Source organism: Argentina silus (assembly GCF_951799395.1).
Source record: "Argentina silus genome assembly, chromosome: 3".
In the NCBI taxonomy this organism is placed as follows: Eukaryota; Metazoa; Chordata; class Actinopteri; order Argentiniformes; family Argentinidae; genus Argentina; species Argentina silus.
In genome coordinates, this window is record NC_139657.1 from 23104771 (window position 1) to 23132713 (window position 27943).

Below are 27943 nucleotides of genomic sequence, written 5' to 3' on the forward strand. Positions count from 1 at the left end.
TTCTTTGTATTGCCCTCACTCTCTACTATATTGCACTTAGAAAAATGAGATGAAATCCGTATTTTAACTTTGGAATTAGTATCACATTTGACATGTTAAACATGTTGAACAGATCTGAACCTCGGGAAAACTGTGCATTGGAGGTTGCTCTCACCCTCGAGAGCAACATCAGTAGAAATGTTGTGGGTACAGAAAAGGCCAAAATGGCTCAAGGCTGCTCCTTGCTCTGTTGCTTGAGTGACACCGGTGGGCTGGCAGTCGGCGATATCTCAGAGAGTGAGGCACTAAGGATAACTCTTGAGGGCACCTATTCCGAGTGAGTAAACTAAACGAAAAGGAATCTATAACAAACTGCATTTTGCATACACGTCTGTGGCATGTGTGAATGATTCTAATACAACAATGTCCTAACTCCTAATGCAGTTTTTAACTGGTTCTGTTGTCTGCAGCTTTGTCTGGGAGGAGGTGACAGCTCACGGTGCCCCCTGTAGCAGTCCTAGACTGTTGGCTGTGGGCTCAGAGTGTGGGTTGAAGCTCTATGAGGTGGAAGCAGAGGACATTGCCTCTGGCTCTTTTACCTGTGCCTCTGAGTGCACAGCAAACACCCTAGTGCAGCTGGCCAAAGAGAAGGATCTGAGTAAGTACAGCCAAGAATGTTTGATTCAGAATAATTTCAAGTCACCCTTGTGGCTGATCAAGCTGTCTTTTGACAACAATTCCTGTGTTATGGTATCCACCTGACAAGACACCTATGTACCAAAGTTCACTGATTGTATTCTGCAGGTGTGTCCGAGCTCGTGTCCTTGAAGCTGCTATCCTTTGTGGATGGCAGATGCTTCCTCCTGCTAAACTCAAGCACTCTGGTTCAGCTGTTGTTGGATCAGGGGGTGGCTGAACTGGAGACCCTGTCCTGCTGCAGCATCACTCTACCCCCAGAGGCCCTGGCCACATGTGCTGACTACCAGCTGTGCAGAGGCACACTATTTGTACTAACCACTAATGGAGTCATATGTATCCATTAATACTGAATTAAAAACGGAATACTATACATAGATCGAGTGTTTGGCTCCACAGGGGACATTCATTGTTATGGTGGTAGACAGTGACTAATTTTAAGGAGTGCTCTTAGCCATTTAATCATGTACTGTACTACAAATCATTTTCACCAGCTATTTGATATTTCTCCAGTGCTCTCAAATCTTTTATGAATAGTGTGACTGTATGATTATGCTAACACAGTATCTTCATGATAATGTTATCAATTCATGATTGTCATTCAGCAGCATAGTTGACTGTCTTTAACTCAGTGCTCCAGATGTATTTGACAGTGCTGAGGGGAGGCAGCTGGCCAGCATAGACCTTCCCGTGTATCACACTGCTGGACTGGGGGAAGACGAGCTGGCCCCCTGCCTGTCCTCCTTCTGTCTCTTCCAGGTGTCCCCTGACTTCAGCACTGTCGTGGCTGTCACTCAATCCAGCACTGCCTTAGCGGTTAACCTCAACCACTACTTCAGGTAATTCAGGGAGGAACGTCTGCTAACTTACTGAGAGAGTTCTTGTCATTTAGTAATTTTACTCAAAATCTTGTGATTTCTAATGATATTCCACTGCAGCCGGTACATTCATATCTTAGGCATGTCCAAGTCATAGGGTCTATAGTCAGTGATTCAGGGATTCCCTGAGCTGTGAGACCTTTAGAGGTTAGGGTTGATCCCTAAAACAGCTTGAAACTTCCACCTTCAAAACAAAGGAGTGAGGGACATGTGACAACTAGCCATCACTTTACCTGAGAGTGTTACAGTGACTAAAACAGAACTGGGCAAAGTAAATATCTGAAATGGTTTCAAATATTTTAGAAACAAGATTTAACTTGTCAGGCACAAGGTAAGCAACGGCATAATCTCAGAAGTGCAGATATAAGGCAAGAGCACTCCTCACTCCTCAAGAGCACTCCTCTTAAATATTTATAAATATTTCAAATGTGTATTTTGCCCAGGTCTGGACAACATACCTGCTGCAACTGGTCGAATCACAATGATGAGTGTAAGCCCCATTCCCCCTGACTGATAAGCGTACCTCTTTCCTATACCCCCTAATAGGAAGCACCCAGAGCGCTTGCTGTGTCGTGTGGTCCCCAGTCCTCCTCCTCTCAAGCCCCAGGAGCCTAGTGACCAGGACAGTCTCTCAAGCTCAGCCTACAGCCACACGGTGCTGGCCACCTCCTTAAGCACTGACCGGTAGGTGGAACTGACCGCTAACAGCTGCTTGGATAGTCAGGCTTTTATCTTTAGTAGAAAATAGGCTATGATAGCAAGTGTACAACATCTCTCATTCATGGGCTAGATTTATGAAGAATTTGCAACAGTAGGGCAGGGTGAAATTGCTGTCCATAACAACTTCATTCAACTATCAATAAGTACAGCAGTGAGCCTGTCTTGATGTTTCATCTTTATTTTCAGATCATGGGAAGCTCGGTTGACTGCCATGTACAACAAGGCCAAGGCTCCCCCTCCCTCACCCTATCAGCATGTGGGGGTCCTCTGGTTCAAGGATTTCCCCTGTATGGAGTGCCAGTGGTCTACACCCGCTGCCAAGCTGTCCCAGAGCAGAGTGCCTTCAGGAGGGGCTGTCATGCAGTTCTCAGTGCCGGACACAGCAACCCCAGTGCTGCTCTCTGTCTCAGAGTTCTCCGCTGTGGTGACCTTTGTCTCCCCCAGCAACAGTGAGACGGCTGTGGCCTTCTGGGACTTGGAGTCTCAGAGTGTGTCCTACCACCAGCCCACCTCACCCACTGTGCCTGTCCAGCGCTCAGCAGAGGAGCAGCTCAGTCTGCTGCTGAAGAGTGAGTCAGCCACTGAACACATACACAGATGGGAGATAAGCCTGTTTTAATTACATTCACCGGAGGGCATACCTTTTTTTTCATTAATCTCGCTGAAAGAAACTCTTATTCTGGAGTGGTTAAAACACTCCTGTATTTTAGTTTGAGTCAATCATTTTACTTTGAATGGTCTTACTCTCTGTTAATGGAAGTGTTGCACACATTGGATTCACCATAGGGGGCATGATAGCCTTGACTCAGTTTTTCACCTTGTTCAGAAAGTATTGAGAAGATCGAGGCAGAATGTGTGACAAAGAGGGGTAGAGACCTGTAACGTGACTGCCACACTCCTAGCCAGTTAATAAGCAGCTCAAAACTCAATCTTTACTGGTCCCCACGTGGAACAACTGAATTCTAGTTAAAAAAATAAATAAAAACACTTCAGTAATGTCGTTGAAAAACTAATTTCCTCTTCTCGAGTAACAAAAAAGGGGGAGACATCACTTCTACTCAGAGCCAATCAAAATGTCAGTGTTAGCAGCAATGGAGGGTGGATAAGGTCAAAATTCCAATTAGCATCTAAGCACAAAGCCTAACCTCAATACCCAACCTAAGCTAATGGATATGCTAGCTCCTATGTTAATACCTGGGATACTTGCCGAGGGTGCTTGCCTGAGAAGCATGGCTAGGCTCCAAGCCTAAGGTTCATGCCTAGTGTTCAATCTTAGGGATCATGCCTAGGGTTTTTGTCTAGGTATGTACTTTTCTAATTATGAGGTAAGTGTACTAAATTAACAGCAACAAGTAAAAGCTATAACTGGTACTACATACTTAAAAAACTAAATATAGATTTCTCAGCAACAGATTTTGCAAAAACATGTAGCTGTAGGCTCTTCTTTGCACAGATTCTTGACGACTGTGTGTAGAACACTTGCCTGAGAGATGTGACAAGACATGTTCTACACAGATACCTACGGAGGCTGTGTGACAGCCAGCCATTGATAGCAATTGCATGTTTAGTCACTGAGTAATGTCTCAACAGTGAGTAACAACAGTGAGATTGGCGCTGTATAGGATGTGCATATGATTTTGTGAGTTTGCCTTGTGTTCAAGCTTTTGTTATACAAACAGTTATAGCTTTGTATGGCCATTGAGAGCTCATATCTGTGTTTCAGCATCAGGCCTGTCCCTGGTGCTGTTTGCTCTGTCACAGGAAGAGCTGCTCAACAGACTGATGGTGTTTGGCAGTGCTGGCACCGTAGACTCACTGTGTCATCTCAACGCATGGGGGCGCTGCTCCATCCCCATCCACGCCCTGCAGGTAGGGGGCAGCACTCCTGTAACTACAGTACCCCAGGCTGTAGCAGGTACTCTCATGTCCCATGTACAGTGATGTCCATGGCCATGTCCGAACGGTCACACTGCAATCTATTTAGTAGGTATTTTCAGTATGCAAGATTAGAAAGTTTTGCAGTATGCAAAATGTACCGAAATTGAGTATGTATAAAATACCAGGATGTCATACTAGATTTTCCTTTCCATGTAGTATGAATTCACTGCACACTATTCAGGAAGTCCTTTTGATTTTAGTCCCAGAATTCAATGGAGCAGGTAAGGGAGGCAGGCAGTAGCGAAATTTAACCAAATACCATGAACAACATGGTTGAGCTCCAGATGATGGTTTGTCAGTATGAATGAGGTGTAGTGTGGTGGAAGTCTAGGATTTACCACTCTGTACTTTAGCTCTTCAGAGATGAGATTCAAGAAATAAAGTCCTGAGTAGCCACAATATCTGAGTCCGGTATTTATTATTGCTTGCAAACAAGAGACAAGAGCCTAACAGCAGCCCAGTGTAAATCCGAGGGACTGTTTAGTGCAAGTCTAAAGAGGCGATTCTCAAGAACGAGATGTAGCGGGAGAGAAAGAACAATGGGGAGACTTCCTACCATATCCTATTGATCAATCGGCGTTCAACATTTCACACTTATCCACCTTCCTGTCGGCAAGATGTGTCTGTCCTTTTGTTCTCTCTCTCCTACCCCTCACCCCGGAACCACAGCTATCCATATGGTAATCATACGGTGTTTCTCAGAACAATGGCTATAGAACTTTAGAGGTGTGGTAATAAAGGAGTAAATGTAATCACAGTATTTACACAAGTTGTATCAGTCATATGAAAGTGTATGTTCTTCAAACAGTTCTTTCAATGTATCTTCCATAACAGTAGTATGTTGAAATGTACCACTTACTGAATACTTTTTACTAAACAGTAGGCTTTGAATAGTATGTAGTGTGCAGCATGAGCCTTCAGACATGGCCCATAGTGTTCCACTATCCTAATCCCTTATCTCAACCGTAACCATAACTACGCAACCCATGAAAGGACATCATGACAATATTACCTTAGATGTTTGTATGTCTGGGACTACCTGCTGCAGCCTCTGCAAGGCTTTGGTGTGACATCTCTGGGTAAAGCATGTCAGAGTTACTAGGTGGAGTTGGTTGGCCTCTAATACCTTTTGACTTTGTGTTTTAGGCTGGATTGAAGAACCATCAATTGGACACTGTGGATTTCTTCCTGAAGAGCAAAGAGAATATTCTGTGTCCACCGACAGGGTACAGTTTAGCTGAGCAGTCACCTGCTATCTCAACCAAGAGCCAGCTGAAGAGTGAGCAACATTCTTTTCATGTATTCTGTTATAGTCTTATCTAGGATTTAGGGGTCCAGAAATAAAAATGCACGTCATTGCATGCTTAATTTTTAATGTGCAATTAAAGTTTATTTCCATATTCAATTCATCCTTAATTGTATGTCATGGCACACAAAAGGGACCTTTTAAAATATATATATATATATATATAGATTTTTAAGCTATGTCTAATAACGTCATGTGGTATCATGTTCCAGTTCAGTTCGCTTGAATTAAATTAGCGAATTACAGCACTTCCACTGAATGCAAAGTACAGTGATACAGCATGCAGTGATGCAGTTAAATAGGTATTTACAATGTAATGATAAATATGGTATGGGTATGCTCAAAGTAGTTAATGCTGATCTAATTAATCAGAAATTCTATACCATAACCATGCAGTGCACTGACGTGTAAGTGATATTAATCTTGCCTCCGTATTGGGTGTTTCGGTAAAGTCGTGGAGCGTGCTTGGGAGATCAGTAGATAGTGTAGGCGTTAGGCATCATTAATCTGGCCCTCTGGGGAGAGCCTGACAAACAGGAAGAAAAGAGTGTACAGTGCCTCTCAGGAGTTGTCAGATAGATACAGCTCCCCAAGGAAATTACCTTACCTCGAATGATGTCTTTGTCCCATCAGGGCCGTGTGTGTGTGTGTGTGTGCGTGCGTGCGCGCGTGCGTGCGCGCGTTCATTACCCTACTCCACTGATGCCAATGTCAGTGTGTATCTCTGTTCTCAGATATCCAGGACTTGAGCCCAGCTATGGACCTGCTGTTTTGTGCCATCAGAGACACACACACCGAGGCGCAGAGCAGACAGTTCTCAGAACAGCTGCTCAGCATCACCATGGCCTTCCTCAACACACAAGTCAGAGTCATCCTCTCCTCCACAGAGGGTGAGACACCTCTCTCCCCAGTCCAGCAATCATATGGCTGGCCCAGTTGAAATGTATTGTATAGGGGTTTTACACACTACAGGGCTGACCCAAACCGTACTATGGAGGTTCTGATATTTTCTTTTCACGTTTAATTCCAGCACTATACAGCTCATCTTGACTCGGTACAGTTTGCCTGTAGTATGATTAGTGGCATATTTTGGTTACAGTATGTATAAACCTTCAAAGGTTTTATTGGTACCAACTTATAAATCCCTTCCAGTTGGTATTAGAATGATTAAATTGTGAAGCCTGACACTGTCAGGAGGAGAGGTAGACCAGACCTTAGTTTGTATGGTCCATTGGATTATGATAGCAGGTGCTTCAATAACTCAATGGTTTTGTCTAATTTTAATATAATATTTCTTCACAGTGCTTGATGAGAATCTGCAGCAGTGTGTGGAGATCCTAGATAGGTACATCACAGACCTGCGTACCTTCATGAAGAGGTTCCCCTGGCTAGCAGGGGGCGACACCTCCATCCCAGGCACATCCCCCACACCTGTATCTGAGGTGGAGAAAAAGGACGAGGACTGGGGCTTCCTCACGACTGAGGTAACTCAACCGTAGGGTTTCTTAGTTGACATACCATCATCAGCAATATCATACAGATAACTCAATAATTATGATAATTAGTGTTGTACAGATCCATCAATTAAGCAATAAGATTAATATACTAATGCTTTAGTTGACAAAACATTTTAGGGAACAAATATCTGACTCATATGTATCAGAACAAGGACAAGAAGTTAAAGCTAGCATATGGCTAGCAAATAAATAGACAATATTTTTGTATGAAGATACAGCCTCTTAATGTATTTTGCCCCTGATGCTAGAAAGCGTGTTTGTCAAGTCATGGCATCGGATTGGTAAATAACATTCCTTATCTCAGATTCCTGATCCAGCATTTTAGGCCAATATCGGCCCGATACCGATGCTTAGTGCTTCTCTATAAAGTGCCCTATTACTCCCCCACTCATTGTTTTGGTAACACTTTGGGTTTCCTGTGTGGAAATGTTTAGAAAATCTCTGACCATCTAAAAATTGCAAGGTGACAAATAAGGAATTTATTTATCAGATTTATCAAATTAAATTAGCCATTATTGCCTTGAACATTGAGCTACATAATTTACCTACAGTAACAAGAACAGTGCACTACAGTTCTGAGACTAGTATGGTATGTATTGAAACTGTACATTTTCAGAAGTATATATTCCATTCCCTTCTATAGTACCCACTTTGTGATCAAACCAGATGTATTTGTTTTCTGATCAATGAATGCTCATTCTGTATGTGTATGTCTCAGGAGGTGGTGCAGCAGGCAGTCCTGACCAATCAGATTCCCCGGGCCCAGGCTTACCTGCGGAGCCAGAGCAAGCCAGAGCAGCAGCTGGAGAAGCTAAGGAGCACCGGTCTCCGCCTGGCCTTCACCTGCCTCACACACAGAGACCTGGGGCAAGCCACAGCACTACTCAGGAACATGGTGAGAGTAACACAGCGGCACAGGGAGACGTTACATTATTGCTGTTAGACAATATGGGGATAGACTTCCTTAGGACATGGTTTGACAACATTCAACAGTATTTCTCCTTACATTAGGGTTGAAACGATTCCTCGAATAACTTGATTACAAAAAGTCCTTGATTAGAATTGTCTGCCTCAAGTATTCTATTCATAGGGCCCTATAATTTCTGCAATGCGGAGGGAATCACGGAATTCAGACATAAAAACGGAATAAGGCAATATGGAAATTGCATTGAAATGATAAAAATGTAATTAATTATTAAGGCAATATGGAAAAAGCATAGAAAAAATGTAATTATATGTTATGAAGAGTACACATTTGTGATGCTGTTCTACCCTGCAACACAATACATTTTCAGAAATGTGTGTCTGTGTCTGTGTCTGTGTCTGTGTGTGTGTGTGTGTGTGTGTGTGTGTGTGTGTGTAATGTATGTGTGTGCGTTGTGCACCAACTGTTAGCAACATTAGCAATGCAGAGACTTGTCTTATGTAGCTAAAAACAGCTTTTTAAATCATACAGTGCCCTCCATAAGTATTGGAAAGGGGAATCATTGTGTTTAAAATGCTTCCTCTTTCCACTACTTACAGAGGGCACTGTAATTCAACAGTGTCTGCAAAGCATATGACAGAATACTACCTTGATTTTATTTTATTTTAATTGAATAGACCCCTAGTATCAGCTTGTGCACATGCAGTAAATAAAACAGAGAATGTCTCCTGTCACTCGGGGCCGCTTGGTGGGCTTAGTGTCTGGGTATTAAAAATAATTTAAAAAATGTATACATTTAAAAAATAAGCTATGAAAATGACTTCAGTTTCCCAGTTCAACAACTTGGGCCTATGTTGCATTTTTTGTTTAGCAATATTCTCTTATTCACAGACTTACATAAATCTTAGGCTATACGACTCATAGGGACACACAGGAGTTGGTGCACTCAGGCCTAAACCAAAAGTCCACAAATGCATCTCTGTTTTCTCCTTATATACATTTCCCAATAATCAACATCAGAGACCAGCATCAAACCGGGGAGGCCTTTTGGCCAACTGTATACATTACAATGGTATGAAATTTACAAACAGTATTATCAACAGATGACGCGCAATATCCTCAGGATGTCAACCAAGCATGCCCATCCAACTGTAATTAAGTGCTCTGGGCTGAGAGAGGCAGGCATTGATCACCATTCACATTGGAAGATCAAACAGCATTGTCATTGTATCAGCCACATGTACAGTAAACACATGTAAATAGTAAGATAGTGGTCAAAAGTTAGGGTTAGGTTTCCACACACACAAGCACATGACTAAATGACTGTCTCCATCAAATCCACCTACAACATATAAATGTATGCCAGGAGAGGCTGGTGGAGGTAGAAGTCGGAGGGTGGGCTCATTGTAATGCATGGAATGGAATACAGGGGTGTTGGAAGCTCTTCACACCCCATGACTAACCAGGAATGTTACAGTTTGCTCCATGGCTAAGTAGGCATTCCGTATGTACTCAAAATAGACAGGAGTCTTCTTGTTAGTTTTGTTCGCTATGTTAATAAACAGAAACTGCATGACCAAGGACAGAGATGATAAAGGCCCCTACTGTGTTCAAAGACTGAAATGCCAGTGTATTTGTTTGCAGGGTTTCAATGTGAAGAAGCAACTGCACAGCATATGTCTCTACACAGACGACCAGGACCTCAGGGACTTTGTGGTAAGACTGACATTTGGTATGGACCGAAATGTAATTATGTTTGCGCACTCCCTACCTAGTATCGGCTTTGTTTTTGTTACCAAGAAACCTGTCCTTTATCAGTGCTTCTGTCGCTGAACTCATTACTTTTTTTGACATAAAAGTGCAAAATTTAATTACGCAGTTTAATTAAGATTTTGGATTTTTCCAATTACCGTGCAGGTAGAGGAGCTGTCGAAGCAGAGCTATTTGTCAGATGAAGAGGTGCAGAGAGTAGCGTTCATCAAACAGATTGAACGTTTGTTTTCTGTACCTGCTACACAGTGCACTGAGCCTGTGGTCAGACAAAGGTGAGAGATTATACTGACCAGTTGCTCTTTAATTTAAGTACTCCTCACAATTTCGCTTTGTAGCACAAAGATCATCATTCCTGTTAGTGCTATGAATCTTTTGGGAAACTCCCATGTATAGTTGTTTTTTCTCTCCTTCATACAGTAGCTTCACAATGATACACATAACAGCTCATTTTACCATGTTGTAGTAGTAAAAAAAAATTATGTTCTATAATTTATCTTTTATCACCCTCTATTTCAGTGCACTTCCTGTTTTGTGTTTGTTTCTCATCCACACATACTGTCTACTTCCTCTCAGGGTTGTTCAGATGGCTCAGACGGACTCAGCATCTAAGAGTCTGTTGGAGGAGCTGGTGTGTGAAAGAGGTTCCCAGCCTGAACACACTCTGTGGAGCTCTCTGCGTCTGGACTGGGTCAGGCACTGGGACCACAACACCCAGAGAGCCATTCTACTGTCCCGTCTGCAGGACTCAGGTAGGACTCACTCTAAGATCACACAAGCAGTTCTCAAAATGTTGATGGGTAAAAAGGAGATGATGCACCACTATGAGCGGTGTTTATTTTTTTCCTCTACTGCATCAATTGTAGTGTTATTGTCGGACATTTCAACAGGTTTCAATGAAAAAGTAAGTGAATAGTAATTGTTCATAAATAAAGTGTATGAACTAGTCTTCAGTGGTCAAAATCGCTGAAGGGTTTCTGTTCCTCCTTCAGAGCAATGTGTTTTTGTTGATAGAGATTTTGATCTTGTTTGCGTTTGAATGTCAGCTGTGAGTTCCTGTGACTCTACGGTGCTGTGGACGTACCTCACCTCCCTCCACGACAAGCGGAGAGTCTCCCAGTGGATCGAGAGCCTGGCCGCCCAAAACGGAGACCCCTCCAGCGCACCCCAGTGGCCGGCACTCACCGCAGACGCCGTTAACGACAACACCCAGTGCAGCGCCTACATGAGGGACCACATCTTGCACATGCTCGCCAGGTACACTAAGGCTCAAAGAAGAAAGTTGCTATCTCTAAATGTTGATCTGGAATCAGCTATTTCTATACAAACCCTACATTTAACAATAGAAGCCAAAGTGACCCTGGATTAGCTATTAAGGGGCAACTCACACCTAAAGTTCTTGGAGGAGAGTTGCCACTTTCCACATCAGGCTTCACATTTTGCTGAGTCACTATGGTGCTAGCTAGCTAGTCTCTAACATTACCCCCAACTTCTCCCCCCCCAGGAGAGGGGTGTTCATCCAGGCAGAGATGTCTGACTTTGAGCAGCTGCTGTGGAGGCTGGGCCAGGCCGGAGGGGTGATGCAGGCAAGCCCCACCGTGCCCCAGTACCGCTCCCCCCAGGGCCATGACTTCCACACCCGCTTCATCCACCACTGCCTGGACAACGGCCTGCGCTACCTACTCTACAGCTACCTTGAGCACTACAGGTGAGGAAGAGACACTAAGGGTGGGGAATTAGAAAATCAACATTTCATGGCTACTTAGGTGAAGACTGGTTCTCGCCTTTTAGGAGTTTGACTAATCCAGTTTGACTAATAGGAGTTTGACTTATTTTTTCAAAACAACTCTTTCTCAACTGGAATTTAAATGGTTGAATGTGTAGCTAAGATGTTAATTCACATCAATAACTCATATTGTTTATATTTGTGATGTTTTCTCTCTCCTTATCAGGCTAACCCCAAGGAATTGCCTTGCTCTGGCTGATAAGAGTTTATATGAAAATTATCTGTGGTTTGAAATGCTGGTGAAAATGCAGGAGATTACCAGAGACCTTACAGGTATGGCAGTTTTTCTATCCATTCACACAGTAGATATGATCATAATTAATGTTTATCTGTGTGCTTTTATGTCGTTTAATACGCAAATCTAATAGGACTCCCAGGTGCACGGTGTGTAAAACAACATGCAGCATTAAAAGAAAGCAGAATATTCGCAAACTGTTATTTTTAGTTAAATTATAGCTAAATTTCAACCATTGTTGATCAAGCCTAACGAAGACATGCAGTAGCCAAAACATAGCTCTCCTGTGCTCTAAATGCTCCATCCCTCTCCTTGACCCTCTGCGTATGTTGAGTGTCCCTCCATGTTCCACAGACCCAGAGCGTGTGTTCCAGGCCAGTCTGACCAGTGCCCAGGTGCTGATCCCTGGCAGCCAGGCCTCAGTCAGCAGCATGCTCCTGGAGGGGCACAGCCTCTTGGCCCTCGCCACCATCATGTTTGCCCCTGGTGGCATTGACCAGGTCTGCACATCCTCTCTCTTGTCTCTCTCAATGGTTATGGTTCTGTCCTTTTAATAGGTTGGAATCCTTAATAGTCAATAGTTTCTTAATAGTTTCTTATCTCCTCTCAGACTGTTTGTTGTGGTCATCACGCATTCTCTCATATGCGCAACATGCGACAGTGCGGAGAAGCAGAGGAAACTTTGACATGAATAAGCGCAAGTTGGCTTTGATAATGCAACCTATGGTATTGCAGAATAAAGTTAAGAATTGTCATGCGAGATTTGGGGTTTCAGTGGGATTGAGAGTAGATAGTAAACAGGCTGGACAGATATATATTTTTTTCTCTCCCTTGCCTTTACTTCATGGCTGTGACAGAGATGCCAATGAAGTGCGCAAAATGTGTTTTGCAACTTTGAATTCCCCCTTCACCTTAACCTTAACCTTAACCCCACACATTTGTTAGCAATGGCGTGTGAACAGTCTAACCACTCGCTTCAGGTTTTCACTACTTAGCCCATTTGGGTGGGGTGAAGCAAGAGGAAACCCAGGATGTGGATTTGTTAGCCAACCACACTGTTGTGGATAATGCACTTTTAAACTGAATCTAACTTGAATCTCTTGTCATCATCTCTTCTGAATATCTCAGAAGAGATGCCTAAAGAAGATGATATATTCGCTCAGAAACTGAATCACACCTTCCGCCCCACGTTGTAGGAGAGATCACTGCATATTACAGACTCATTCCATAGAGGGAATTTGGGGGGTTTGAAATTACATAGAATATTAAGAGATTTACATTCTTTGGCAGTTTTCGTTATAGCTCACAAAGTGTTTTGATTGGTTCCATGTTTTCACAAAAAGTCTAGATTTACTAGTGATATAGCCTAGCTGTTCTCCATTACTGTAGCATGGAACCCCCTTCCCTCGGTCCCTTTCTCCTTGGTCTAGAACTCATGAGTGTCTTGGTAATGATTTGTAGCCTTTTCTTTGCTGTTTCTAAAAATCAAGATTAAATTAAATGTGGTCGTAATCATTGGGCTTTGTGGCACAATTATATTGTTTATTATTATAATCCATGAATTAAACAGGACACAATGTGGCCTATTAGAAACACATTTCATGCGATAGGCTGCATTTTACATTACTTTGTTCCATGTGTATTTCGCCACCTGACTGTCTCCACGGGCGCGGTGTCTTATTTTGCAGTAGAGCTTTGATTAACCCGAATCCGGCAGGACTCAAGGGGTTGGATCTAGCTTTCTGGCCGAGATGGGCAGGCGCTTGAGTATGGCAGGGTACCGTTTCTCAATACAACCCCGAAAACAGCAAGGTTCCCAAAAACCAAAGATTATAATTGCAGACACTCTCCCTCCCCTCTTCAATACATAATTAATTTAGAGATATGTAGTAGCCAATCTTGCAAATTAGGCTACATTGGTAAAGGAGACAAATGCAATACGATTGCTGTGAGAATAAACACCTCTGTTTACTGTGAGGATAAATTACTCACTTGGATTAGATCTATAATCACATTATGTACATATCATTTTGTTATATAATAATATAGTTATCAGTATGCTGAGATCTTCCGTCTAACACAGTATTAACAACTTCAATGCGTGTGTCCCGATGACCCGTGGTGGTTGTTTTGCCAAGGTGTAATACCCCCAAGAAAAAGGCAAATGGACTCACTACTGCTGTCGCGGTACCCATGCTCTGCTGTATTAAACACTGACCTACTGTATGCAGCTAAAATGTTAGCAGATACCTAACCCTTTTGAGGTGTTTTGTAGGTGGTGAGGCAGGGAGAGAGAGCTGGGAGCTCAGTGTGGAGGGTGGATCCCCAGCTGTTGAAGATGGCCCTGAGCCCCTACCCCAAACTCAGGGCCGCACTCTTCCCTCTGAGCGGACTCCGTGGAACCACCCTCACCACCTCAGACATATCCATCTACCACCTCATGCAGGTACACCGCTGAGTTTACATGAATACCATGGTACTCATTCAGCCATGTTTGTTGAGTGTCTTCAATTGATGTGTAAAACCAGCATATAGGCTACAGTCATAAACATCATACATGTACATACAGGATTTGTACTGAACAAACAGGGACTCGATATAGGATACTCACAGAGCAGTACTGAACAAACATTATCATTCTACTCTTGAGGCACATCACTGAGCATGCAAAGCCCACAAGCTCTCACGATCGGAATACTGAGAAACACACAGACTCTCAACAGCACACTAATGATTAAGGACGCACCGATACCACTTCTTCAATGCAGATACCGATTCTGAGTACTGAACACTGAGTATTGGCCGATACTGGGTAGGGATCTGATTAAAAGGCTCTTTTTTTAATAGCTGTATACAAGCTCTGTGTGGGGATGTGCTATGCTTGGCATCATTCTTGTCTATCTAAAAACAGTAAACGCATGGTTTTAGTTGTAGCGCTTCTAGAAGAATAGATAGACAAATAGATGCTACAAATGAATCACACACATACTTTAGTCACACATATAGTCTTTTAACATTCACAGCATCGCACTGAATAGGCTCACTCAAGTAGTTTGGTGTTCAACTTTTGTATTAGCAGCTCCTTGAAACTCATCAGTGTCTGCTCCAGATTAGCCTACAGTATGTCGACACACTATTTTATGCTGTCCGTCACTGCCATTATGTTGCTTAGGCCAGTCCAATTAAAGAACTTGGAAGATCAATCTCATCGTTGAGTTGAACAAGTAAATCACACTGACTGTGTATCAACCTCAGGGAAGGACTTGGGAGGATGCTAGCTGCATGCTAAAGTCAGCAGAGGGAAATTAGCATACAGAGAGGAGGGCTAGCTATCCACTGCTTATAGGCTAAACAGCTAGTGCTTAGAAAGCTGCCCTTCAGGCTACTGATAGCAGGGAGCAATCACTCTAATGAGTAATGGACTTACCTGGTTAGAGTGTCATCTTCAAGGTGGAAAAACAGAATGTTCTACTTTCCTGGAAGAAATATCAGATAACATGGCTATACAAGCTGTTGACCGCAGCCAGACTTCCAATTATAACTTTTTAGTTCCTTCCCACTCCCACTGTTACAACTCAATAATGAGTCAAAACTTACTATGGGGTCATTCCATGTCAAACCAACAAGCCATGACACCCACCATCTCAAATTGTTATGAAATGGGTTCTGTAGTTAGAGACTGATAAGATAGTATTTCTGCATCATTATTTTGTAGAAATATAGTTTCATCCCTAAGAAATTTGTACCCAAATTGGTCATTTTCATTTTGTGAGATTCCTATAATATTTAATAGAATTCAAACCCCCAAATCTGATTTGGACCAAAGTCCTACCTGACAATGATTAAGACATGAGGAATCCAAAACAATGTTCAAATGTCACCCATGAACTCTCCAAACCCCTCCTTTTAGAATATTTTATCGGCCAGTATGAAGTATCAGTTCTCTTTGTCTGACAAGTAATATGAAGCTGCAGCAATCGAACATGCATTACATTTCCTGATGATACGATTGTAGGCAAAAAGACCTCAAAACAAACAACAACTGAAGATGACTGCAGTACAGACCTGACAGAGCATCACCAGAGAATATACCCAAAGTCTGGTGGGGTCAGTGGGTCTCAGACTTCAGGCAGTTATTGCATGCAAAGGATTGTCGACCAAATACTAATCTCATCTGCTTGATTTGGACATTATATGAATCTATTCCATTACTTATGGTGGCCTGAAATAGGGGGACTATGTATAAAATGGTATATTTTTAAATGGTGAAACCAATATGTACACAAATACCATCAAATAAAAGCTGAGAATCTCTACTTTAACCTAAGTTGCTGAGCAATGCGCTTCTTCATAAAATTGTTGTTTGTTTGAATATTGCAACACCGCTTGTTATGGAATATGGTATATGAGAGATGATACCTTTTCTTGGTCTGTTTCAGTCCTTGCATCCATTGGATCCATCTAGACTGTTTGGGTGGCAGTCTGCCAATACCCTCAGCTCCACCGGTAGGTCTATCACTGAAAGAACATGGCAAGGTCCCCATTTTCTGTTGATCACAAAATACAAGTCCTCGCTTTAAAAAAAAGATGTCTGATGAATGACCCCCTCTGACATCAATTACAATGTTGAAGTAATAAAGACGTGTGTGTAAGTGAGGTCTTTGGATTGTGATGGCATTATTGCCGTGTGTCGCAATGTGATGCGATACGTCATGTTTTGTCCTCGATAGAAACTTCAGCGGAGCTGCCACATTTCTCCAGCCCTCACCTTGTCAACAAGTACGCCCTCATCGAGAATCTGGACTTCCTGTACTACCTGCGTCACGGACGACCCTCGTTCGCCTACGGAACCTTTCTTGTCCAACAGTTGGCAAGCTCCAATGAAGTGAAGTCACAGTGAGTATGAGGCTCTGTCATGAAATGAAAGCTTTGACACCAAAGGAACAGAGGTCATGAAAATAGCAAGAGAGACATTGCAAAGAATTGGAAATACAAGAAACTTGTTGAAGTAATGAAATTTAACATACTTACCAGGATAGAGCAGGTTCTGAGCATCAATGTTCAAATTAATTTGACAATTTTATGCAGTTTTGTACTGCTCTGTAACTCTGAATTCATGGCGCTAAAAGTGATGAATATTTGCCTTATTTGTGTGTTGGATGTATTTTGCGTTAGGGTTAGGGTATAATATGATTATATATAGTACTAGATAGTACATATTGTCCTAATATAACATAGGTTATGATATTACTTCTCCCTGTCTCAGGCTCAGCCATGTAGCAGAGCAGGCCTACAGCTTGGCTATGGGGCATTTCAGCGTGCCCTCCGTGGCAACGGCGTGTGTGTGTTTCTGTGAGCTCCTGGGTGTGAGTAGCCTCAAACTGCGGGTGGACCTCAAAGCCCTCTGCCTGATCCTTAGACACTGGAGTCAGAGCCCTGAAGAGAGTGTCACAGCCTCCCACAGAGACTCACTGGGTAAAACTTTCAGACACTCTTGGCCACATGCATGCAGTGTACACACACACACACACACACACACACACACACACACACACACAGCAATACAGTACACACACATGCAAATGCAAACGTGAACACACACACACACACACACAAATACATTTCAGTACAATCACACACACTTGCACTCACATTCTCCAATGAAAAGAGACAAATTGTATATGTTATATTTGGTACAATATACATCATTTTTCTTTTTCAGCGTCTAAAGGCAGTAGGCTGGTGGAGGCAGAGAGGGAGACTGCGGATGATCTGCAGGTTCACTTAGAGGCTGCAGTGAAGGACAGCGTAGAGAGGAAAGGCATCAGCAGGTCAGCCACAACGAGTGGAAACACTCCTACTGTATGCAAATGTTTATGTGTATGCATTGAGATGTTCTGTGTGAATGTCTATGTATGAAGAAAGTGTGTTCAAATCGATATGCCCTCTACAGGTCATCTTACGAGGCAGGTCAGGAGTGGGCACTGCCAGTGCAGTTCTGCCAGTTGCACGCCCTTCCCCTGAGCAGTGTGTACCCACGGGTCTGTGCTGCTGACGGCCAGTGGCTACACTTCCTGCTCTTTGTCCAACTGCACAGCTACCCACCCCAGCAGGTACATCACCAGCACAAATGACGCTAAATCACAAACATTTATACCCCACACACCCCAGATACTGTATCTGAAGGATTCCATTCTGCCCTGCTCTGTCCACTCAGTCACAATTGTTAGTTGGACACACTTTTGTCTTTATCAACGCCCTGTAAGTATTGAATTTCCTGAGACAAAACTAAGTGATTCTCAATTACTCTCTTGGTTCTGCGAGCAGTAGTATAGGTTTGGTTTGTTAATGTGATTTCTGCAAGAGATATAGGCCTACAGCCACTTATAGAATTCAATGAAAGTGCCTATTAATTGTCAAAAGCCAATGCATTTTTAAAATATTCATCTGCCTGTGTCTTTCTGTCCTTGTGATTGACAGGTGAGGGTGCTGGCGGCCCAGTTTGGCCCAGCTCTGCAGGCCCACCTCACCCTGGCCTTCCAGGGCCTACAGCTGTACTCTCAGTGGAGGACGAAGGAGGGGGGCCAGGAGGACCTGGCGGGGGCCCAGGGTAGGATGGGGAGTCCTCCCAGCGAGGAGGCCCCCGAGCCCCCCAGGGAGCTGTTCCAGGTGCTGCTGCAGAGCCAGGAGCAGCCAAGCCCCTGGAGTCATTTGCTGGGGGAGGCCGTGGGACAGCACTGCCCCACTCTAACTGTCCTGGCTGCCTGTCACCAGGTGGGTGCACAGGTGTACATGGGGCTATGTCTGTGAAGACTTGCACAAGGCCTGTTAGAACTCATAGGTTAGCTTCTATATTTTGAAAGTATTTTGATGCCAGCTTTGTCGTGTGTGTGTGGTGTGTGGTGTGGTGCATAATTGTATTGACAGGAAGCGGACTTGCTCCAGTGCCTCTGTGTCTGGGTCTTGACCTCCGTGGATAAGGTCATCGCCACGGAGGCCACCACCCACCTGGACGAGAGCCCCAGGCATCACGAGTGGAACCTCCACGACCTGTCAATCATTTGGAAGACGCTGCTTAGGAAATGCAAGATTAGGCCTCTCATACGAGGCTTCCAACTCTTCCAGAGGGTAATTCAATACATCTTGATTGCCCAATATTACAACAGAAAGAGATAAAGGTGTCCGGAAAATATTATAAAAGCCGTATGTGATGATTTCAATAAGGTAATGTACAGTGAATAGGGCTTCAAGCCAATAGGGTGAGAGGGGACTCTCAACAGATGGAACATCCATATGTGCTTCAATATCCACACTAGCATACTACATAGAATGCATGGCCCATACATTAATCCTATGAAGTATGCTAGTGTAAATAATGGAACTTGTAAATAATGGAACTTACTGATGAAACCAGTAGAAACTTTGCTCCCCAGAGAATTATTTAATTTCATCCATGGAAACCATGGCCTATTCAGTTCTCCAACACTCATTATTTCGGTGTATCGTTTCTTCCCCCAGGCCATCTCATTATTGCAATGTGCCTTTTAGAATGATTGTTTGACCTGCATCAGATCTCCCCCACAGGCAACCTGAATGATATGTTCCCGGCCATTTTATGCTATGAGTCATCTTCAAAAGGCGTAATTCAACTGCTTTGCAGAGTGCAACAGAAATCATAGGAGAGCAGCCTGACTCATTTATTATGTATCATGTCAAGCTCTGGATGAGTTTTGGGTAGTCTTTTCTCTCTCTCTCTCTCTCTCACTCACTCACTCTCACTCACTCTCTCTCTCTCCTCTCTCTCGCTCTCCTTGACAGGACTCTCCTCTGATCCATGTGCTGCTCATGTATGAGCTGTGCTACGACTACAAAAACTACCCGGAGGCCAAAAAGAAACTCCTTGAGTTCCAGAAATGCCTGATCAATGTAAGCTTTTTGTCCCTAAGTCTCTCCGGTCCATTGCTCTCCTCTTTGTCTAACCTGCCTGAAAAAAGGCATCGCCTGAGTCTGAAGGGCTTTGAAAGTCAATACCCATCCTAGAAAACATTCAAATCATTGGAGATTAGACTACTTGGAATTTGACTTCAAAGCCATTCAAGGGATTTAATGAAAGTGAAATGGCCCGTGTGCATGTACTGTAACGCTCTGTGCTGTTAAAGAGATTTTTATGATCTATGTCTGTGTGGATGACTTTCCATTAAATATGTAGGGTGTGTCAAGCCTGACAGGTTTGTTATGGGAAGGAAATATATTCTTGTCAGTGGAGAGGAGTTATGACACCGTGTGTGTGACCTTGCTGCTCCGGTTGGAGGTGTCATGAGGGATGAATCTGGTGTCACTCGCACAAGGCCAGGCCAATTTATCCAGTGTGTCATTCTGCTGAGCCCAGCACTCATACTTCAGAGCAGTGACATCGCTTTAACCGTGTTTTGGGGGGTCTGTCTTCTTGCCTTGAGGTTGCCTTGAATGGTTTGTATGCTTTGAGATTGTCTCCAGCCCGTTTCACATGGTTATACAGACTGTCTTCCTTTCTTACTGTTTGATGACCATTACAGTCTCACACTTTCCACCCTCTCAATTACTAGTTTACTTTGAACTACATGTGTTTCTTTTACAGTGTTCACTTTGATCTTCTTTCTGTCAGGAAAAAAGGGAAGCACCCTACCCACCCTAACTAGAGTAATGATTTATTTTCAAGAAATTAACTGAGTAGGGTGGTATATTTCATGCACAATCCTCAAACATAAAAGTTTGATGTATTCTGTGGACTTCATAGAAGTTAAACAGGTGTAGTTCCCAGAAGTGTATGAATTATGACATTATACATGTACAGTATAATTCATTCCTCTCCACTTTCTTTATGCTGCTTCCACTTTCTCTCCCAGCTGAGAAACAGCAGTGTCCCAGCAGCAGCAAGCATCCCTTTCCAGTGGGTGGAGTGCCACGCCTCAGTCCTCCTGTTGACTATGATGCAGCAGTGCTCCACACAGTACGAGCTGAGCAGACTGCTGCTGCTGCTCGCAGACATGGAGCGTCTGCTCAAGTCTAATGGTGAGACACAGTAAAAACCACCTGATAGATATTGGGCAGAAGCACCTGTTGACAGTGCTTCATTTACAGGGTTAGATTGTCATAGCAAAGCTGTATTTATTCTCCTGTCTGTGATACTATGAACAAAATGTTGCGTAATATGACTGAAACGGTTAGGACGGCTGTAAAAACACATTTCACAGTATGATAACCACTGAACCCGCCATGTAATGTTTACGTGTGGAGGCCAAATGTTTATTTCACCATGCATTAAAATCACTATCTTCTGCATGTCTTAGGCGTCAAACATACAATTAACAGTATTTTTGGTGCGTGTGTGTGTGGGCATGTGGTGTTTGTGTTTGTGTTTGCATGTGTGTTTGTTTGTGCGTGTGTAGGCCCCGACTTCAAGAAGCTCAGCCTTCTCAGTGAGGTTCTCCAGGACACCTCAGTGTCTCTCTCTCCTAAGCTGCTGGAGAGCTATTCGACTGATGTCCTGCAGGGGGAGTGCCAGAACATGCTGGAGCAGCTGCAGTCCGGTGGTCTGTTTAGCCAGGCTCGCCAAGTGGCTGAGCTGGCAGGGCTGCCCATTGACAGCCTGGTCATCAATGAGGTGAGCATATAGGTCATTGTTATCACTAACTCAGGACTGTCACCTTGTCTGTATATGTAGTTCTGCTGTATTTGTGTCAAGTAGATTGGTTTGCATTCCTGGTGAGTGTTTAAGATGGGAACATTGTGTCTTGACTTCCTCCTTTTCTATTTTTGGTAAAGTTACTTCAGGACCTCAGTGCCCTAAAGGCCAAGCGGCAGTGGGGAAGAAGGGATACTCGGGTAGCCTTCTGGAGGAAATGCCATGAGCAATTCAGGACTAACAGCACAGGTGCTGAGGCTGCCTCAGAATTATTCCTCTCCCAGGCGGTGGCCTCTGAGCCTCCCCAGGGCTCTGTGGCTGAGACCGAGCTGCTGTGTGTCCAGGAGAGGTGCCTCCTCCTCAGCCTGGCTGGTCACTGGCTGTCCCAGCTCACCCCGGCTCCCCTGGCCCGGCTGGAGGACCTGGAGAAGCAGCTGTGGATGAGCCGTATACACCAGCAGGTCCTGCTAACCACCATGGAGAAGGAGAGCATGTTTGCCCTCCCGGTGCCCACCCCAGCCCCAGAGGAGAACTCCTACGAGGCTCTGGTTAAGGAGTTCTCCTTCTCCAAGATGATGGTGCTCAACGAGGCCAGGTACCTGAGTCTGGAGGGTCTGCCAAGCTCCCCCGAGGAGGAGGGGGAGAAGACCGGGACAGGCCTGGGTGTGGAGGAAAAGAACGCCCTGGACACACTAGTGGGGCAGCTGTTGGACGAGGGATGTATCCATGTGGCCAGCCGTGTGTGCCGTTACTTCTCCTTCTGCCACCGGGACGTATGGGTGGTACTGCACTGCCGAGGCCTGGCCTCAGGGGAGGTACAGGATGGGCTACAGGACATGCTCAACTCAGAAAGTCTGCCCAAGTGGAGCTTCCCCAGCTGTAAGGCCCCTTTGACCCTCAGAGCACCTAGCTGCACTCAAACTACACCTGTAGTTAATAACTTAACCTCAGTAACTTAGCCTATGGCCTATTCAAATTCAGCATCCATATGTATCCATTGATACCATATTACACACTTTTACATGCTATTACACACTTTTACAATTAGGTCTATATTGGTTAGTTTTGCGTTCCTGAAAGGGGCGCCTCTTCGGAAAATTAATGTACGTAATGTACAGCAGTTGCAAAAGGAGAAACAGTGCCCTCATTACATCCATAGTGGCCACTGCACCCATAATGACACTCCTCTGTGTCCATTTTTAAAACACAATTAAAGACTATTATTTTTCCATGTTGTTATTATTATATATATTTTTTTTAATGTTATTATCTCTCCATAGCTATTTCTATTTTGTCATACTTACCCTTATTTTATGTGTATGTTTTTATATTATGTAAAGTGTCTTGTTACCCTGGTGAAATGCACTATAAACCCTAATAATCTTAAACTTAAATTCCTTCAACACTTTCAGTTTGTCTGCATTATTGACGTTGCCTTTCTCTGAACTCTCCATCTGTCTTTTTCAGCGTCCAGTTTCAGGAGCCTGTCGATGGTACCGTCCCCGCAGGACCAGGTGGTGACACAGCTCCAGATGCTGGTTGACGAGTGTCGCCACGGGAAGAGCTACTGCAAGCAGGTCCTGAGCCTGCACGAGCTCTCCAAGGTACTGCCCCATAACAAAACTGGTCTCAAAACTGTACAGAAAGTGAGCATATTCTTATGTAAGTGAACTTATTCATGTGTGTGGATGTGTATGCCATTGTTGTGTGGGGTTTTAATGATACACAACAGTAGCACAGCAGAGCTGCTGTAATGTAATGCTCTGTATGTATATATGTCTTTTTTGTATTTGTACTGCATTGCACATACTATTATATTATGCTGAGGTGGTAATGGTGACCTTTTGACCCTGGTCAATAGGAGCTGAATTGCTCCTACAGTGAGATCTCTGCTGAGGAACCCCAGGCGGTGCTGTGTAAGGTGCTGCTATCTCAGCAGCCAGAGCGCTATAAGAAGGCCCAGGCTTTCATTAGTGTGCAGGGCCTGCAGCCAGACACCATAGCCCAGCTAGTCTCCTCTGCAGTGGTCCAGGGCCTGCTGGCCTCAGCCCCGGAGCGAGAGTCTGGTAAGATGATTGTTTGATTGAGTGAATGATTGATTGAAATGGCTGCTCTTGCCACGAATCTTCTATTTGCCCCCTTCACATTATTGGTAAATTACACCACAACTGAGACCTATTCATGTCACAGTATCTTTTTAAACACAATAAAATGACACATTTTTTATGTAGTGTTCAATTTTAGAACAATATTTCAGTCAAAGACATTTTAAAAACAGGTGTACAAATGAGTTCTATAGTGTTATAAAAAGTTATTATCCACAGCAGAGAAGCAGATGTTCAGTGTAGCAGATGGAAAGGAGGCCTTCCTGCAGCTGGCCAAGCTATGTGGTGACCCCAATCTAGTGGGCATCAAACTACTGGACCACATCCCCACTGTACCACTGGGAGAACTGGGCTGCAGTAAGATGCACACTCAATACTAGAATTAAACTCTCACTGTCATGTTACTGCCAAACAAGGTGTTACAGTTTATTACTGTACCTGTGCCAACTGACTTGCTCTTTTTCCTTTCCCCCTTGTTGTGTAGCGGTGGAACTGCTGATTCTGGCCCATGACTGCTTCAGTCTGACCTGTAACATGGAGGGCATAGTCAGGGTGCTCCAGGCTGCCCGCCACCTCAGCCACACACACCTGGCCCACAGTGAGCGTTATGGCCTCCTGGTGAGTCTGGGACTGTGGTACTAATTCTCTAATTAAATAGAACATTTTAAATACGATTTAAGTGTTAATACAATAACTGTTTATAACTATTTTTTTCTGGCTTTGGAGGGCACTTTACTTGCTACAGTTACACTAGTTCAAATATATCTGTAGTCTCACTTATCTGCCGTACATTGCATAATCCACAAGACACTGCCATGTATACCAAGAACAATGCAATTTTGTGTGTGTGTGTCCTGTGTCCTCCTCAGGTGCGACTCCTAACGGGCATTGGCAGATACAATGACATGACCTACATCTTTGACCTGCTCAACCAGAACCACCGCTTTGAGATGCTGCTCAGGAAAAAAGTGGAGTCGGTAAGAGACACACAAAGATATCTCACCGGACAACAAGCATTCACAGAGCATCCTCACTTGAAACAGGCTCAGATAGGACACACACACGGCTAGAACAGAGATACAATATTCCTGCCAGAGAGGGAGAGAAGTGTTTCTATTGATGTATTTCAGTGCAGATGGGGGGTAGCTATCACAGGAGGTTTGTGTACCTCCTTGTCTTTTAAGAGCATGCTGCAGCTGTAGATGTGTGTTCAGAAAGTGTCACAGACCACCAGACTGAGGACAGTAAGTGTTTGTTTATGTGCTTGTGTGTATACATATTTTTGAGTGTCTGTGTCTGTGTGTGTGTGTGTGTCAGAACTCCCGGCTGAAGACAGCCCTTCTGGACTACATCAAGCGCTGTCTGCCCGGTGACAGTGAGAAATACAACATGGTGGCCCTGTGCTTCAGCATGTGCAGAGAGATAGGAGAGAACCACGAGGGAGCAGCTCGCATCCAGCTCAAACTTATCGAGTCCCAGCCATGGGGTGAGCTATGAGGCAGACTCATGTGATGTTGATGTTTGCAAATTAAGGACTTTAGTGGAGAACAGGTTGCAGAGTCAAAGTACATGCTCTTCAATATTTTAGTATCCCTCGTGTTGTATAGAAGACTGATGCTTAAAATAGCTCTTTGTGAAGTTTTTTGTGTGGCTTTAACTTTGACAGAAGTTGAAGGTGATCCCTTGGTTTTACTTGGTTCATGTTTTCCCAAAACAGCAGTGACCCCTGAACTCAAGAGTGCCTTGATAAAGGTCCTTACTCTCCTGAAGGATGCTTCAGAGAGCTATTCTAAGGTACTGTTACCCCCCTACCTCTGTTTAATGTTACTTAATTGAACTCGAGTAATAGCCTTGCAATGGAAATATAATGTGTGTGTGTCTGTGTGTGCGTCTGTCTGTCTGTGTCTGTCTGTCTGTCTCTGATGTCTCCTCAGGACTCGTGTGTACGCCAGGCTGCACGCTGTGTGAAAATGGCCAAGCTAGTCACGCTTCAGCTCCACTTTCTGAACCATGGACAAGACCAGCGTGTCATCAACCTGCGCACATCAGAGATCCTTAACGCTATAGTGGCTCTGCCCCGCTGTTACCAGGTACCAGCACTAACAGAGGTTAACAAAATCAAAGAATTGTGCGAGTAATACCTGGATATTCAGCATCATTTTGTACCCCACAGCGCTGTCTGATTGTCTGTTGTTTCCTCCCTCTGTAGTCGTTTGTGTTGTCCGAGGCCTATGACTACAGTCCAGACTGGGCAGAGGTGCTGTACCAGAAGGTCATCCTCAATGGAGACTTTGCCTACCTGGAGGAGTTCAGACTTCACAGACCACTCCCAGCCAGCCTGTTTGAGGACATATCAAAAAAGTTAGTCACAACTCTTTGATTTATATTGCTGCTATCAACCAAAAAGTACATAATGTCCAACTAGAGCAGATATATTTCTTAAAAGCTGGACTTTAGCTCATATTTTGAATATGTTCTATGATATACAGTTGAAGTTGGAAGTTTACATACACTTGGGTTGAAGTCATTAAAACTCATTTTTTAACCACTCCACAAATTTCATGTTAATAAACTATAGTTTTGGCACAAATTTGTGGGCAGAACTGAAAAAGCGTGTGCGAGCAAGTAGGCCTACAAATCTGACTCAGTTACACAAGTTCTGTCAGGAGGAATGGGCCAAAATTCCACCAACTTATTGTGGGAAGCTTGTGGAAGGCTACCCAAAACATTTGACCCAAGTTAAACAATTTAAAGGCAATGTTACCAAATACTAACTAAGTGTATGTAAACTTCTGACCCACTGGGAATGTGATGAAAGAAATAAAAGCTGAAAGAAATAATTCTCAATACTATTATTCTGACATTTCACATTCTTAAAATATAATAGGGATCCTAACTGACCTAAGACAGGGAATGGTTACTAGGATTAAATGTCAGGAATTGTGAGAAACTGAGTTTAAATGTATTTGGCTAAGGTGTATGTAAACTTCTGACTTCGATTGTATGTTGTTACCCGACCACTTTTTCTTCTTCTCCTTGTTTGAAGTTATTTATTTGTCTCGTCTCATCTTCAGATTGACACACAACAAGCCTCCAAGCAGCGCCGGTCAGAACCTGAAGAGACTGCTGCAGCACTGTGAAGATGTCTACACCTACTACAAGCTAGCATACAAGCACAAGTTTTTCGACGTGGCTAATATGCTACTGCAGGACTCCAAAACGAGTAGTTACCTAAATGACAGACTAGGTAGCTGATTCAAAAGTCACTGTGTCCCTCAAATGCCCCCAATTTCACTTGAAATGTCTACAGTATTCGTAAAAACAATTAAAAAAATATCTTGTATATTATACTATAGAGATTAAAAGTTTCCTGAAATAATGTTTATTTTCTCCACAAAAATTCACTAACAGAATAAATGTTGTATATTGATTGAAACTACAATCTCCTGTCATCGCAATTTGTTATAATCCTGAGAGATTACCCACAGACTGTGCTCTGATTAATGTTGTTGTGCTGTTAGCCAATCAGCTGGGTTGTTGTGGTTTATGCACATTATTCTGTCTGACACTGTTGCATGCCCTTACAAAACATTAGAATACAGTATGCCATAACTGGGTACACACCAGGTGAGAACAGGGCCTGTGGGAGGTTTAGACATCAACCTGTTCGGCCACATCCACAAAGCCTTGTATAATCTACCAGTGATTTGGGGTTAAATTCATTCCCCCACAGTTTCAGCCTTTGGGGTCCATTCCTGATGCAAATACCCTCATGAATAAACATAGTGTCTTCTGCAGATACTCTTGGCTACAACAAGGGTTTGATTAACTGCTTGAATCAATATGCCGCTATGACAAATCCTGTTACGTTGGGAAATGACCTTGTCCAGTTTGATTAATAATTGCAGCTTTCACATGAGATGTTGTTGCACTACTACCCACTGCCACGAGATGTCACTTGTGTTACTACAGTATTACCATTGAGATTGAAATATATGGCCAACACTGACTACAAATGCCTCCAGAATGCCTTAATCTGATCAGTCTTGGTGAAGTGTATTGAAATGCACTTTGAAATGTGAAATATATTTTAACATAACTCATATTTGTTACATATTTAATTATGAACTTCTTGCACTCTGAGTTAAGTGGCTCAATAAACTTCAGTTCCAGAGTGAGGTTTTTCTCATTAATCTTGCATTAGGGACTATTGTGTGAATCAGTGTGCTGCAGTGGGGCAATGAGTTGGCAGAATGTTTTTGGTTGAAATCCCCATGACAATTACTGGCTGGCACGAATCAAAGGCGAAGTCAGCCTGTCAGAGTGCGATTAGATACGAGATAAAAGGGCCATTTTGTTCTGGGTTTTTTTTTGCACACTGACTGAGCATTAACGATGTTGAGGTAATGAGTCATTAATAGGCT

General features: G+C 43.5%; 1 protein-coding gene across 2 annotated transcripts; it reads left to right on the forward strand.

Annotated features, from left to right (window-relative positions):
* On the forward strand, nucleotides 1-27544 carry spg11 (SPG11 vesicle trafficking associated, spatacsin). 2 transcript variants are annotated; one of them, XM_083666084.1, is made up of 40 exons: nucleotides 1-316; nucleotides 450-637; nucleotides 784-1011; nucleotides 1316-1514; nucleotides 2100-2237; nucleotides 2460-2842; nucleotides 3997-4142; nucleotides 5358-5490; nucleotides 6252-6407; nucleotides 6820-7001; nucleotides 7753-7929; nucleotides 9604-9675; nucleotides 9877-10004; nucleotides 10306-10481; nucleotides 10776-10986; nucleotides 11234-11437; nucleotides 11682-11788; nucleotides 12105-12250; nucleotides 14026-14196; nucleotides 16190-16256; nucleotides 16481-16646; nucleotides 17017-17225; nucleotides 17473-17581; nucleotides 17704-17863; nucleotides 18231-18524; nucleotides 18678-18878; nucleotides 19569-19676; nucleotides 20636-20801; nucleotides 21179-21393; nucleotides 21555-22293; nucleotides 22882-23018; nucleotides 23276-23480; nucleotides 23739-23876; nucleotides 24004-24137; nucleotides 24389-24496; nucleotides 24837-25005; nucleotides 25237-25313; nucleotides 25454-25609; nucleotides 25729-25880; nucleotides 26594-27544. In XM_083666084.1, the coding sequence occupies exons 1-40, from the start codon at nucleotides 93-95 to the stop codon at nucleotides 26772-26774; spliced, it is 7260 nt and encodes a 2419-aa protein (XP_083522210.1). In that variant the 5' UTR covers nucleotides 1-92; the 3' UTR covers nucleotides 26775-27544. The 2 variants fall into 2 exon arrangements, with proteins under 2 accessions (XP_083522210.1, XP_083522211.1); XM_083666085.1 differs by having other exon boundaries at nucleotides 23742-23876.
* Nucleotides 27545-27943: the final 399 nt, after the last annotated feature.